At 34.9% G+C, this 16,071-nt stretch overlaps 1 protein-coding gene across 1 annotated transcript in view; it reads right to left on the bottom strand.

Annotated features, from left to right (window-relative positions):
- Positions 1 to 554: 554 nt before the first annotated feature.
- egln1a (egl-9 family hypoxia-inducible factor 1a) overlaps positions 555 to 16,071 on the bottom strand; it is a 36,900-nt gene continuing 21,383 nt past the window's right edge. Inside the window, exons 2-5 of the mRNA XM_079842537.1 lie at positions 12,265 to 12,384; positions 3,198 to 3,334; positions 3,019 to 3,086; positions 555 to 1,214 (exon numbers count right to left, since the gene is read on the bottom strand). Of these exons, the coding sequence (XP_079698663.1) occupies positions 1,159 to 1,214; positions 3,019 to 3,086; positions 3,198 to 3,334; positions 12,265 to 12,384 (381 nt within the window). The 3' untranslated portion in view covers positions 555 to 1,158. The remainder of the gene's footprint in view (positions 1,215 to 3,018; positions 3,087 to 3,197; positions 3,335 to 12,264; positions 12,385 to 16,071) is intronic.

Below are 16,071 nucleotides of genomic sequence, written 5' to 3'. Positions count from 1 at the left end.
TGGGTTGTTCCCGGTCTGCAGACTCGGCCTCCAAATTCCCCAGATCTCAATCCAATCGAGCATCTGTGGGATGAGCTGAACAAACAAGTCCGATCCATGGAGGCCCCACCTCGCAACTTACAGGACTTAAAGGATCTGCTGCTAACATCTTGGTGCCAGATACCACAGCACACCTTCAGGGGTCTAGAGGAGTCCATGCCTCGACGGGTCAGGGATGTTTTGGCAGCAAAAGGGGGACCAACACAATATTAGATCATAATGTTATGCCTGATTGGTATATATATCTATAAAGATAAGATAATTAAACCCTAGATACTACGGAGAGTTTTACCATGGCTGTAGTTTTTCTCACCTGATTTATGAATGTACTGTATTTGCCACAAGGTGGCACAGTTTAGCCATTTCCAGCTGTTGCTCCTCATTTCCCTAAAGACCCGTAAAAGAGCTCAGATAAGATGAGCCATATTGAATCTGATTGTTGAGCACATCAGCTTGTTCAATTCTGAAGATGGTTAGCAAAATCAGTTCAGCTCATATTATTTTATTCCATATTTAGAATATTCACAAATGCAAAAATGTCTTAAATGCAAACAGGCTTTTATTTTTGATGAATTTTTACAATAACTTGCAAGGCATGACCTTGTGCATTTTACAAAGTTAAGCAGTAGGATTGCAGATGACATTCCCATGATGCATCTGCCAGCTCTCAGTCCTGGATAAACGCCAAAAAATGCCAAAAGTCCACTTCCTCGCTGGGTGCAGTTCAGCACGAACAGACGCTCTGATCAGTACTGGCGCAGTGATGAGACCAAACACGCATAGATCCATAAAGACCAGGTCGAAATGTAGAAACTCATCCCAGAACAAAAAGCAAATATTTCTCCTTTCACCGTTTGAAACATTCCTCAAAAGCGCTGTGACTCCAGTCACATGAGAGGCGTTAATGTGAATGTAATACAGAGCACTGGACCTTTCAAAACTGAGATTAACCCGACACACTCATGGTCAAAGTTAGCTGGTTTTCTGGGAACTGTGGTTGAATTCTGCAGAGTTTTAAATCTCTATTAATTCAATCTTCCGCTCCTCCTCTTGCTTCGTCACGGACACACCCGCTGCCTTTTCCGACTCCAGGAAAAGTCCGGATTAATGATACTTTGATTAGCTGGGCTCAGACGGCTTGTTTAGCTCCACCTTCACTCCTTTTTCACCAGCACCTTTCCAAAAAAAAAACAAGGAGAAAATAATTTACCCTTTACATTGTTTGACACAATTTCTGTTTTTAACTTCAAACCAAACAGCACGTGACGCTTTCTGAGAGGAAATTATTTTAATGATTAGAGGTCATTATTTACTGATAATCTATCCTCAAAGCTCTCAAATAACACACAGTAGTGGCCAAAAGTGACATCCAGAGGGGATATTTGATTTTAACGATCCTACAAGTCAGATTAAACCATCAAAATATGAGGAATATATATATATATATATATATATATATATATATATATATATATATATATATATATATATATATATTCCTCATATTTAAAAAAAAAAATATATATATATATATATATATATATATATTTAAAATATATATATATATATATTTAAAATATATATATATATATATATATAAAAAAAAATATATATATATATATATTTAAATATGAGGTAAGAACAAAACACTAAACTTGGTTAAGTAATTTAAATACAAAAATAAAATAATTATATTATTAATTAAATTATATATTATATTATATTATTAAATTAAAATTAAAACAATTTTTTTTAAGTTAATTAAATTAAATTAAAAAGTGAAATAATTTAACAAAATTATTTAACTACAGCTAAAGGTTTGATTTTACTATGCAAAAAAACATGTATATGAAAAAAAGGGAAAAAGCTCACAGGAAAAAGCAAACATTGACTACAACATGATCCGTTATAAATATCTTGTTGTTGTATGTGTTCATAATTTCTTTAAATGACAGCCTGGACAAAAATTATGTTGGCACAATTTGGCACGTTTAATTGTGCTATTATTGCAAACAAAGCACAACTATGCAATATGTTTTAAAAATATTTAACACATTTTTAAAACTTTAACCCAAAATGTTTGCTCACACTTTAGATTAGTGTCCAATTCTCACGATTAACTAATTATTAACTACGACTTTTGCTTAAATAAACTCCTAATTACTGCTTTTTAATAGTTACGTTTAGGTATTGGGTAGGATTATGGGATGTAGAATATGGTCATGCAGAATAAGGCATTAATATGTGCTTTATACGTACTAATAAACAACCAATATAGTAATATGCTAATAAGCAACTAGTTCATAGTGAGAATTGAACTCTAAAATGTTACCACTTATTATTTAGTTACCAGTGTTATTTGTTTTTATTTAAAGGTGCAGTGTGTAATATTTAGGAGGATATTGACAGAATGCATTTCAGTGGTGTATAAAGACCTTACATAATGAACCGTTATGTTTTTATTACCTTAGAATGAGCCGTTTCTATCTACACACACCGTAGATTAACTAAATTAGAGTGAAGTCTGCATTTTGCGCCGCCATTTCTACGGTAGCCCTAAACGGACAAACTTCTCTACAGAGCGCTAGATACTCTCTTTGTCCTGTGTCAGCCACCGTAGCTTCTCTATGTCCTTCGAAAGGGAGGGGTGAGCGGTGTGTTATTGCAATTTACAACCTCACCGGTAGATGCCGCTAGAATTTACACACTGCACCTTTAAATGTCAATAACATTTTCCACACAAATCTATCATATGACTTTAGAAGACTTGCAATAAAGCACACAAGCTGTACAGACTACTTTTATAAAAATGATATGGTCCTTTTTGGAGCTCGACAGATATGGTCCCTCTGAACTCTGAACTGTTGTTATATTTAAAACATATGCTTCTCAGACATCCTCCTAAATAACAGCACACAGGTTTGGAGCGACTTCAGAGGGAGCGAGTAATGACCGTGTTTTATTTTTGGGTGAAATTACCTGTTAGGTACTTTTCTTTAGCTCTCGCCCGCTCATCAGCATCAAAATACCACACGGTAATGGCATATCTATAAACACAGGAGACAAAGTTTATGAGATATGAAGGAAAAAAAGGATTAGACAAAGGGAAGAAAATGCAGTGTGTGTGTGCGTGTTTGTGCTTGTGTAGAGATGATGACCTTGTAGCTTTCGCAGGCTGGACCTCGTGAGGGTTTCGTCTGTCAGACCAGAATAAAAGCAAGCGGTCAAACTTGGGTTCAATGTCCGCAAACTGAGCTTTACCCTCTGGAAATATCCGCAATATTCCTCCATGATCCTTCAGACAGAATAAGATGAATCAGTTATGACTGAGGTTTATTATTAGACAAAAGTACATAAATACAATCTCAACTTCATTTTGGCTTAAGAAAGCCTGATCAGAAAGTTTGAGTTAGTTTTAAGAGCTTGAAGTTAGATGATTGCTAGGGTTTTACTATGCAGTTGCTAGGGTGTTGCTATGTGGTTACTAGGGTATTCTAAGTGGTTGCTACAGTCTTGCTATTCAGTTGCTATCATTTTTGGGGGGGTTGCTAGGCGTTTGCTAGGGTGTTCTGGGTGGTTGCTAAGGTGCTGCTTTGCTAGGGTGTAATTGGCAGATTTGGTTTAAAGGGCTAGATATGAATTTTTGACAGTTGGAGTTTAAAGGGCTTGAATGTGTTAAATTTGATTTTTGTTTTTACAGTTGGAGTTTAAATGGATTCAATGTGTTAAATTAGATTTTTTTGACAGTTTGAGTTTAAAGGGATTTAATGTGTTAAATTTGAAGTTTTGACAGTTGGAGTTTAAAGAGATTCAATGTGTTAAATTTGATTTTTTTTGACAGTTGGAGATTAAAGGGATTCAAAGTGTTAAGATTTGAATTTTTGACAGTTGGAGATTAAAGGGCTTGAATGTGTTAAATTTGATTTTTGTTTTTATAGTTGGAGTTTAAAGGGATTCAATGTGTTAAATTGGAATTTTTGACAGTTGGAGTTTAAAGGGATTCAATGTGTTAAATTTGATTTTTGTTTTGACAGTTGGAGTTTAAATGGATTCAATGTGTTTAATTTGAATTTTTGACAGTTGGAGTTTAAATGGATTCAATGTGTTAAATTTGAATTTTTGACAGTTGGAGTTTAAAGGGATTCAATGTGTTTAGATTAAATTTTTTGACAGTTGGAGTTTGAACAGTCTTGGCTCATTTTGAACATTCTGTCAATGTAAATCGATTTTCCGAGTTTTGATTGTCCATTTTAGGAAAATTGTCATAACATAATTACTTAAAGTTCTTATTTTGAAAAATACCCGAAACAAACAATGAGTGATTGATTACATACAAAAAACTGCATTTACTTACGGTTGCAAGTCTCTGTCCTGTTCACATTTTAACATTAAAAGTCTTTTAATGGTGTTATTTTAGTTTTATTATTGTTTAATTAATATTTTGTATTGGCTTTTATTTTTAATTCAATTTGTAGTCTTTTCGTTATGTGCTTTAGCCATTTTTTTTTTAAATATTGCTATTTAGGTTTAATTCATTTTAATTTCAGATTTAGTTTTAGTTTTTATTTATTTCCAGTTAAACATTTTAGTGCGTCAACTCAAACTAGCATTTGTCATTTTCATTAAGTTTAAGTTTTTCAACTAATATTTATATTTTATTTTATTTCAGCTTTATTTATATAATTACAGAAATGTTTTTAATACTTTTAGTTATAGTTACCGTTACTAACCTTAGTTAACATTAGTTAATGCACTGCGAACTAACATGAAAATGTTTTACATGAACTATCATGAACAAAGATAGTTATAATAGTAATAAATACTGTAAGAATATATTTCTCATGTTAAGTTGCATGCATGATCTAATGTTAACAAGTGAGACCTTATTGTAAAATGTAAAACAATATATCGGCCCTTTTCATATAAATGTGATTAGTCTCTGATGCCGTTATCAGTCATATTAAACTCGCGTGATATCATACTAATGTGACTACTGACAATACAGTCGACTCAGCAGTGCGTGACTGGAGCTTTTTTAGTGATAATGATAAATTCCATTAGCGAAAATAACAGAGCGACGCAAACAATGAGAGGCCAGGTCTGGAGGAGGTTAGGATAGGAAACGGCAGTGGAGCACGGCCTTCCTGAAGAGGGATGAGAGGAAAGGCCACATGCTGGATAAAGGGCCGTACGCTGAGTGCAGGGAAGCAGACTCCTGAGGGTGCGAGAATGAACCTCTCACACGTACGACACGCTGCTCACACACACACACACACACACACACACACACACACTGCTCTCTCTCTCTCTCCAGGGAGCCCAACACACACTTCATGCAGGCACATAGTGAACATTCAAGTATGCATGCGCATTCAAGCACAAAAGTGCAAAATCATCAGGGAAATACATTTTAAAATGCTGTGAAGTGCAGCTATTTTTTTCTATACTGAAAAAAAAAGATGTTACATCTAAATGAACTGGTTTTATTCAAGTCAAAACATCACTACCGTTCAAACGTTTGGGGTCAGTAAGATTTTAAGAAATTAATGTTTTATTCAGCATAAATGCATTCAATTACAATGTTACAAAAGATTCTATTCCAAGTTAATGGTTTTCTTTTGAACTTTCTATTAATCAAATAATCCGGAGAATTATGTATCACGATTTCCCAAAAAATATGAAGCAGCACAACTGTTTTCAACATTGATATTAATAAGAAATGTTTCTTGAGCAGCAAATCAGCACGACATACAAGCAAAAATCATCTGACTGTTTCCAAAAAGCAACATATGCAAGATCCTTTTTATTAAAATGTATAAACGCTTGCTATTTCAATATTTTTTTTCTGATATGGCATAATACAAATGTCACATAATAATATATATTTTTTTAAATTGCACAAAATATTACAAAACTCTGCATGTGATAGTTAATGTCATGATCAAGTTATAGATTAATAAAGTAGGAAAAGATTAAAAGTAGGTCTCAATGTCGAGCCCAGCAGTCAGAACTCTTAAAGGGATAGTTCACCTAAAAATGAGTAAATGTGAGTAAATCGTTCATCCAAAAACGCAAAACACAGAATTTGGTCAAAATAAATGCGAATTTGAGTATTTCATAGCCCCAAAAATGTATTTTTCATGATTTCAGTTAATTAGACATGCTTATTTTGACTACTAACATTTTATTTAACCATTAAAACTCTAAAAACTAAATTAAATTGCATGCACTGACATTTTTTGGGGGGGATTTTTGTTTTTAAAGCTACACTGTGTAACATTTTTGTTTATTCTTAGCTAAAAACACTTAGTTCTTTCAAAAATATATGTGCTCATTAATGTATATTTACTTCTTTCAAGTAATAAAGTATTCTCGTAAGTTTATAATATGCCATTGAAAATACATACGGGTGAGGGGTTCGAATGCCGGTCGCCATGTTGCCCCTCCATTTTGAAAGTACATTAGCCAAAGAGGGACATACCCGTAAATTCAAGCTTCGCCTTTGGCGTTTTAACACTCGATGGCACCGTGTCGAATGTGGACGAGGTCGAACTGGAAGCCATGTTAATCTTGGACTAAATCGGCCACCGTAGGAGTTAAAACGAAATCGGAATTGAGAGGAACAGAAACTAATATTCACTGGATGGTCATATACCTTTTCACCACTAGATGGGGGAAAATATCACACAGTGTAGCTTCAAGTAGAGGTCTTCACGGGTCCAAAAATGCATACCCGAACCCGAAGAGACCCGTAATGTGCTTAACGGAACCGACCCGGACCCGTCTATTATTTCAAAAGCTGGACCCGGACCCGTGCAGATCCGAGAAATGCCAAAAACGTAGTACCCGGAACCGACCTGGACCCGTCTATTATTTAAAAGCTGGAACCGAACCCGGCGTGAAGACACAGACCCGACTGGACCCGTTTGTCACATATTCCACAATAACTGATACTAACAAGTCAATAAACAAGTTATGAAAAATATAACTTTTTGTCTTACCTAGCCGTCGTCTCCCTTCCTTGTAACGTTACTTGTGATTCATTACATCCTTGCCAAAAAGTTAAATCCATGTTATTCCTCTCTTGTTATTCCAAGCATGCTTAATTCACTCATCATCTCAGCTTTAAAAGTCCACTTTATGTCACGGTGACGGATGACAAATGCGTCTTTGCAGATTTGCATTTCGACTCGAGTTAACTCGCATAATAACTTTGACTGTTTGCCTTTTTGAACTATAATAACGATTGCTCGTTCGGTGGCCGCTGACGTCCGCATTATTTATTTGCTATAATCTCTGTGAGCCGAGCCTGACCACCAAAACTTTAAGAAATAAGACGGTTCATTCATATTATTATTAAAGTCAATCACAGCGGAAGCTCAGGTTGCCATAGAAATGACACGCGCTTGATACTGCGCACATGCGCGGTGGCTGGAGCAACCTGAAATATGAGCTTTTTTACGCAATTTGAGCATCATAGAAAACATTTGTGACAGTTCAACTGAGATTTTGTTGCTGATTTTAAATATATTATTTAAATATAATTTCAAATCAAACTTCAACAGTGCGTCACACGTAGACAGCACTTACTTTTTTCTCATGTTTGTCCACAATATGCATGAAGGATGCCCGGACAGAAGAGGTGCCCGTGGGTTTAACTTCTTTATTCGTTGTTTTTTAGCTTTTTTCACACATCACTCATGAAGGTAACCATTATTATTACCGTGCGCTTGCAGAGAGAGCGAGCGAGAGAGAGAGAGAGAGAGAGAGAGAGAGAGAGAGAGAGAGAGAGAGAGAGAGAGAGAGAGAGAGAGAGAGAGAGAGAGAGAGCGAGCGAGCGCGTGAGGCGAGCGAGCAAGAGAGAGAGAGAGATCGCTCGTGTTTTTCTTCTTTCTTTTTTTTAAACTTTATTTCCCGGCTCACACTTTTCTTATCCTAATTTTACAGTTGCAAGTTACAAAAAACACACAAGCAGTGCTGACTGACTCTGATCACGGGCAGGTGTTCTCCGAGTCCGGATCGACTCGGGTATTGCACACAATGTTAAACAGACCCGGGACCCGTAGTAATAGATTGGGACCCGACCCGGACCCGGCTGATCATTTAAAATATAGACCCGAACCCGTACGGGTCCCGGGTCGGGTCCCGGGTCCACGGGTCTCGGGGGCTCCGTGAAGACCTCTAGCTTCAAGTACAAATATCTAAACATCCTTAAATCAAGGTACATTTACTTGACATGCTAAATGAAGAAATTAAGGGCCCTATCATACACTCTGTGCAATGTGACGCCAGGTGCTTTCTGCTAGTTTCAGCTCGACACAGTTCTCATTTTCACATCCAGCGTCACGTTGTTTAAATGGCAAATGCTCTCGTGCCATCTTTTCGCCCATGGGCGTCTATTCTGAACACCAGGTGTGTTCAGGAGCATTGTTGGTGTGTTGCTATTTGAACTGAAAACGACTGCGCCATTGACCAACACAAACCTGCTCTAAAGTCAATAGCACAGTATTTTATGTGTTATTTAAAGGGTGTGTTAGTAATATGAGCCTATAAGGGGTGCACAACACACGTACACTTTATTATTACACACAGAGGGACGCGCAGCAGCACACACATGTCAAATATTAAAAAATAAAAGGATTACAATATTATTATTGTGTATATAAAGCAAGCGCAAACCTTCCCCAGTTTCTATTCAAGCCGATACTGAAGTGACTTAAACTGCAGTTCATGGACTGGCCACTAGAGACAGACTCCAGAAGGAGCAGAATCTCATTGAGCTCATGTTAAAATGCCCAACTTTACAGCAGAAGAACACATGTTTACAGTCTGGGACAAATAGTGTTTTTAGTCTATACGGCTAATTTTGTCCTTCATGACGACTGTGAGGGGGGTGAATGTTTTTATAACTTATTCGTTTACATTATATAAAGCCTTAAAGTTCTGCATAATTAAGGGCGTGGCCACTTTGAGGGACAGGTGGATAGCCGTTTGTCTGCTGTCTGTTAGTCTCAGCTCTGCCCACGTAGGGATGCGCGTTATACCTGTACTGGGAAAATACCGGTATATATTTTATTTCAAACGGTACAATATCATGATTTTGCTCATTTCGGTATATGCTGCTGTTCCGAAGTTCATCGCTAGATGGCAGTGTGCTACCCAAACTGACGCGAAACCGGCAAATGTGGCAACAGAACAAGATGAACAGTTGATTCTCACTCAACATGCCCATAATTAATTAATAAAGAGAGGATTAGACGTGAAATTTGGAATTGCTTTGCTTATAAAACTGATGAAGAACCATCAAACCTTGCCAAGCATCTGTGGCCATTCCTGTCTTGTATAAGACATTAAGAGATCGACAGGTGAGAGCATAATTCAAATGATCTAATTAAGTTAGGCATTTATTTTCGTTTAACACTCGTCAACGCACATAAGATTGTATCGTTTAAATATCATGAAATCTCCAGCGTTCGTTTCAACCAGTGATGTTAAGATTTCATTATATTTGCACGCATACTATTGCACTATTTACATTCGCGAAAGACATAACCAACTGTGTTTATGTGACTAACTTACTCACTAAAGATGGACATTTTTGACATCATTTTGTGTGTTTTTGACTACGGAAAAACAACTTAATTTGGAATCCGCAAGCTCTTTAGGCTTGTGTGTTTGTTGTTGGTATGAGCACAAAGAAAATGCGCAGATTGCTTTAGTGTAGATGTCTTTTAAAGCCAGAAGCAATTTGCTAATTTTGAGAGCTAGAGAAGGGAGACGTGCAGTAATGCTGAAATTACTTCTTACAAAATAGTTAACAAATGCCTGATTTGATGTGATTAATCTTTGTTGATTAATTTAATAATAAACATTTGCGGTAATTTCCCGCTTTATAAAACCCCAAACTTTCGAGAGTGAGTAAAATTATGCGCAATACCCGCGCAAAAATTCAGACCCTGTATGGTATCGATTTAATATCGGTACTTCGGTATTAGATTGTGATACCGTACCGAAGCCAAGATTGTGGTATCGAGCCATCCCTACGACCATGTCCCGCCTCTTTGCCCATTTTCTGTTATCCGGGAGTGACGCGCGATGCCAAGAGACTTCAAAAACTCTCTTCAAAATCCTACGGGTGAAGTCACGGACATTACATCCATATTTTTTTTACAGTCTATGATATAAAGATAAAAATGCCTATATAATGGGTAGTCATTGCATGTCTCAGAATTACTTATTTGCAATAATGACGAATGAAATTGGCTAATTATTTGACTAATCGTGGCAATACACACATGTATTTAAACTGACCCGTATATATTCCTCCATGTAAATAGCGAATCCGCCATGGCGCGAGCGCATTTGGCTTTTAAAGGGAAAGGGAGATGAGACTCGTGAATGAGGTTTATTGCACATTACGCCCAAAACACACCCATGACTCATTAAGAGACTAGGGTCCCTTTTGGACCATGTGCCTGGTGCGCAGACCGTTTTTCATGTCTTTAAACTAACATTCGGACACGCCCTAAGTGCACCTGCGCTTCAGACCATCCGCTCAGATAGTTAAAATAGAGCACTTAGTGTTTTTTCTGAGAAATTGAACAAAATTAAGCGAGTTTATGCTTAAAACAAGAACAAGTATCAGTCAGTGGGTATGAAAATTACTTACATTTGAATTAAGTTGATTTTTCTGAACCCATTGGCAGATATTTGTTCTTGTTTTAAGCATAAAATCACGTTCACAAGGTTTCTTATCTCGTAATTTTGCTTGATTTAAGAATCTTTTAGATATTTGCGCTGGAAAACAAGACAAAACTACTGAAAACGAACCACTTATTTGTAGTGTTATCAGAAGGTTCGGTAAAAGTTATTTCCGTATTCTAGTGTATTCAAACTTTAAGCTATTTTTTTTGTAAAATATTAATTAAAAAGTAATGGAGATCTGTTGGAAATTGTATTTTCAAACTTTCAAATTGTGTGCTTAGACATTTACATTTAGAGAACATGTTGTCGTGTTTTGTTCCCTTCAATTTATTCCTTTCATTTTCTTTAATTGGTCTTAAAAAGGTCTTAAAGGGATAGTTCACCCAAAAATGAAAATTAGCCCATGATTTACTCACCCTCAAGTCATCCGAGGTGTATATGACATTCTTTTTTCAGACAAATAAAATCTGAGTTATATTAAAAATGTTCTGGCTAATCCAAGCATTATAATAGCAGTAATAGTTGCTCTGTTTTTGAAGTCCATAAAACATGCATCTGTCCATCAAATAACTGCTCCACGCGGCTCTGGGGTGTTAATAAAGGCCTTCTAAAGCGAATCGATGCGTTTGTGTAAGAAAAATATCCATATTTAAAAATGTATTTAATTTTTTTCTATGGCTATGCATCAGCCGTCACCGCGCCATCACTTCCGGCGAATAAGGTCAAAATACATGCAAAATACCGGCGCGATCATAGATATAGACATAGATTCCTCATTAGTGCCTGCGTGGATCGGTCGAATGACGCATCTACGTATATATATCTTTGATCACGCCAGTATTTTGACCTTATTCGCCGGAAGTTATGGCGCTGGGAAAACTAGATGACATTCATCTGATAAGAGGTAAAAAAAAACAACATAAATACTGTTGGGTTTCTCGCAGAAACTGATCGTTTCGTGTCTTAAGACATCAATGTGTCGCCACGAGCCACATGGTTTAATAAGGATTCGTATGTCTGTGTGTTTTTACTCTCATTGCTCTCATACTCTAAAATATCCCCATTGACATGCATTATACGACTGGCACACTGCAATGGTTGGAGTTAAACATCTTCATTTGTGTTCTACTGAAGAAACAAACACACCTACATCTTGGATGCCCTGGGGGTGAGCAGATAAACATAAACATTTTGTTTTTGGGTGAACTATCCCTTTAAATGTACCTGCAGAAACCCTGTTTAAGGTATACTGCATTAATCCCACGATTCATTTTCCATTTTAATGAGTCCCGTGCCTCATTTCCCTGACTCGGTAAGCTGTTTCAGCAACTCTCCTCCTGGTTTTCTCTGGAGATTACAATCTTGGAGGTTAATGGGATTAGGCCGAAATGAAGCAGGCATTCAGGCACGTATGCAGTCGCTCGCCGCGAGTCATGTCGAGTTTCTGTAGCGCTTTATACAATACTAATGCATGCTTTACACATGGCAAAGGATGCAATGAATTACAGATGATTCTCTTACCTTGGCATCCCAATCCTTATTCAGGTAATATATGCATGTGACGCATCTCCCATCGCCATTTGGGTTGTCCACATGGCGCACATATCCAGTGCCTTTACCCGGGTAACATGCCACCATTGCCTGTCAACAAAACAGAGATAGTCAGGGTTTTGATATGCATGCATCAGTATTCATACAGATCATAAACGCAACATTTTTAATATAACAGTTGCAATGTGATTGTGCCTAATAACACAAACTCATATGATGTGGACTTCAGGTCAAAAGCATATCACACACGTGATGATGTGAAATCAGCAAAGTCTCAGAGTTCTTCCACACTCTACACACATTATAGCAACAAACATCCCAGTCCAGAATGAAAACATCCATCTCAGTTTCCTTCTCTTCTGCTCTCATGTCCCGTGTTTACAATGTGGCAGGATTTCAGGTTGAGCGAATATTAATAAAACAGTTGAGAACGCATGAAGGCATCAGATTTGCTTGAGTAAAGACACAAGATGTGCTTCTTCATCAACTATTTATATCAGTTGATCTCACTATTATAAATCGGCTAAAAATATTGTTTCTTTAAGACTTGAGGGATATTATTTGTGCTACAGTTTACCCTTTAATCATCCATAAAATTAACTTAATGAGTTTAAATTGTTAAAAATACTTTTTTCATAAAAAAATCTAAATCAATTATTTGGGTGAATATGAAAAAAAGAAATCCCTAAAATAATAATAATAAATATTCTTCACTCTTTTTTAAATTTAATAAATTTAAGTCAATGTGCGTGTGTGTGTATATATATATATGTATATATATATATATATATATATATATATATATATATATATATATATATATATATATATATATATATATATATATATATATATATATATATATATATATATATATATATATATATATATATATATATATATATATATATATATATATATATATATATATATATATATATAAAAACTCATTTATTTTTAAATGATTAAAAATACACTTTTTTTATTTAATAAAAAAATGTAATTCAATAAAAATATTTAAACCTAAAATATAATTTAAAAAGCAATACATTTAAGTCAACAAATACTACCACAAAATAATGTAAAATTTAAAAACATCCCATAAATTTAGTTTAATTTGTTTTTAAATAATTAAAAATACACTTTAAAAATATTTTTTGTTGTTTTTAATTATTTAGGTGAATTTAAAATAACTAAATTCAATACAAATATTTAACCATAAAATATAATCTAATAAAAAAATGTCCATACAAATACTACCAAAATGTATAAATACGTCACAATTTAAATATTTTTTTACAATTATTTTAATGTTTTTTAAATTATTAAAAATCAACTTTTTTTCATTTGTAATTATTTGTGTGAATTAAACAAAAATAAATAAAAATATTTAACCATAACATATAATTAAAAATAATAATAAAAGTACAAAAAAAATGAATCTTCCATAAATTTCATTTAATGAATTTAATGATTTTTACATTATTAAAAATGCATGTTTTAAACATTTGTTTAGATTTTAATTATTTAGGTGAATATAAAAAAAAAAACATTGCCCTAAAATAAAAAAGTTACAATATTTTCCATAATACTGTATAAGTCAATTTAAATAAAATGTATGATTTTTTTTTTTAAGTTACTAATTTTTAGAGAAAATAATTTTCCCTAAATATATATTTTGTTATGCAATATTTTTTTTAATTGAAGTCAGTACAACAGTATAACTTTTGTATGCACAGTTTTCTGCAGGACAGATGTAAGCGCTGGTCACACACACACTGCAGGAGGTCTGAGGGCTGGACCGGTTTCCTGAGCGTCACAACATCTCGTACTTTACCCCTCACAGAAGAGTCTGAGGCTGCCAAACCTCCACCGCCATGTGTGAGCGCGAAAGACAGCGATGAACTGATCTGAACCCCGGATGCTGCTTGGCCCGCTGCCAGAGGAAGCTGTATTTGAATGATCCTGCTACGTGCGGTGCGTGAGGGAGGCCGCGGCTCGCTCGCTCTCTCGGCTCAAGATGGGTAAACACATTTATCAGTGCTTAAGAAAGTGTGAAGTCTGGCACACAAAAGAACAGGATCAACAGTGATGAGAAACCACAGCTTTAGGTCTGAGATCTATTCTTCTTGGTGTGGGTCAGTTACGAGGTGAGAGTAGCATTGGGAGGGGTTTGACTCCAAAACCAAATGACTAAACAAAAACACATGGACCACCCCCCCCCCCCCTTTCCACTCACACTTCCCGAAAACTCCTGAAAACAAAAGAGCCGAAGACGAGTTCAGCAGATAGTGCTTCATCAACAAATCACTTTATGAGTTTAATGACTTTTACATAATTCAAAATATGCATTTTTAAAATAAGATATGAATTACTTGTGTGAATAATATTTAAAAAATCAACAAACTCACAATTTTACAATATTATTAAAAATAATATCTTAATTCACAATTCCATACATTTCCCGTAATGGGCTTAATGATTAAAAATGCACTCTAAAAAAAATGCTGGGTTAAAAACAACCCAAGTTGGGTTGAAAATGGACAAACAGAGCAATTGGGTTGTTTTAAGCAAACATTTAACCCAACTGCAATTGCTCTGTTTGGCTATTTTCAACCCAACTTGGGTTGTTTTTAACCCAGCATTTTGTAGAGTGTACACATTTTAAAAACAATATCAACAAATACTTTAAATTTCACTTTGATTTAATTTAAAAAATATATAATTTAGAAAGTATTAAACTCATTAAGTGAAATTTATTTGTTGATTTTAAGGTTTTTTTATATTCACCCAAATAACTAATGTGTAAAAAAAATAAAACAATAATTATTTGGGTGAATATTAAACTAAAAACTTAAAATCAACAAATACCATAAATTTCACTTAATGAGTTAATACTAGGGCTGTCAAAAGATTAATCGCGATTAATCGCATCCAAAATAAAAGTTTGTGTTTACATAATATATGTGTGTGTACTCTGTTAATTATTATTTATATATAAATACACACACATTCATGTATATATTTAAGAAATATTTGCATGTATATACTGTATATACATTTATATAATCTATAATATATATAAATATAAATGTTTTATATATAAAAATATATATTTTTTCTTAAATATATACATGCTTGCGCGATTAATCTTTTGACAGCCCTAGTTAATACTGAATTCATTATTGAAAATATAAATTTATTAATCAAGATATACTTTTTTTGGGTCAGTATAAAGGCAAAATCAAATTCACTGTAAAAAATTATATGATCAATAAATTGTCAACATATATTATATCGCCAAAAGTTTTGGGACGCCTGCCTTTACACACACATGAACTTCAATGACTTCCCATTCTTAATCCGTACACTCTAAAAAAAAAAAAAGGTTCTGTATTGCACCAAAAATGGTTCTTGGCTCGTAATCATAGGGGAACCTTTTTTAGTGCTATATAGCACCAATTTTGGTGCTTCAGTGGTTCTTCAGCGGTTCTTCAGCGGTTCTTCACCAGTTCTTTGACTAAGGTGCTATATAGCACCTATGAAGAACCGCTGAAGAACCACTGAAGAACCTCTGAAGCACCAAAATTGGTGCTATATAGCACTAAAAAAGGTTCCCCTATGATTACGAGCCTTTTTTTTTAGAGTGTAGGGTTTAATATGGAGTTTGCCCATCCTTTGCAGCTCTAACAGCTTCAGCTCTTCTGGGAAGGCTTTCCTCAAGGTTTAGGAGTGTGTTTATGGGGATTCCTCTAGAAGCGCATTTGTGAGGCACTG

The sequence above is a fragment of the Gobio gobio genome, assembly GCF_949357685.1.
Source record: "Gobio gobio genome assembly, chromosome: 18".
NCBI classification, from domain to species: Eukaryota; Metazoa; Chordata; class Actinopteri; order Cypriniformes; family Gobionidae; genus Gobio; species Gobio gobio.
The sequence above is the reverse complement of the archived record's forward strand: the minus strand, read 5'-3'. Positions and strand labels throughout refer to the sequence as shown.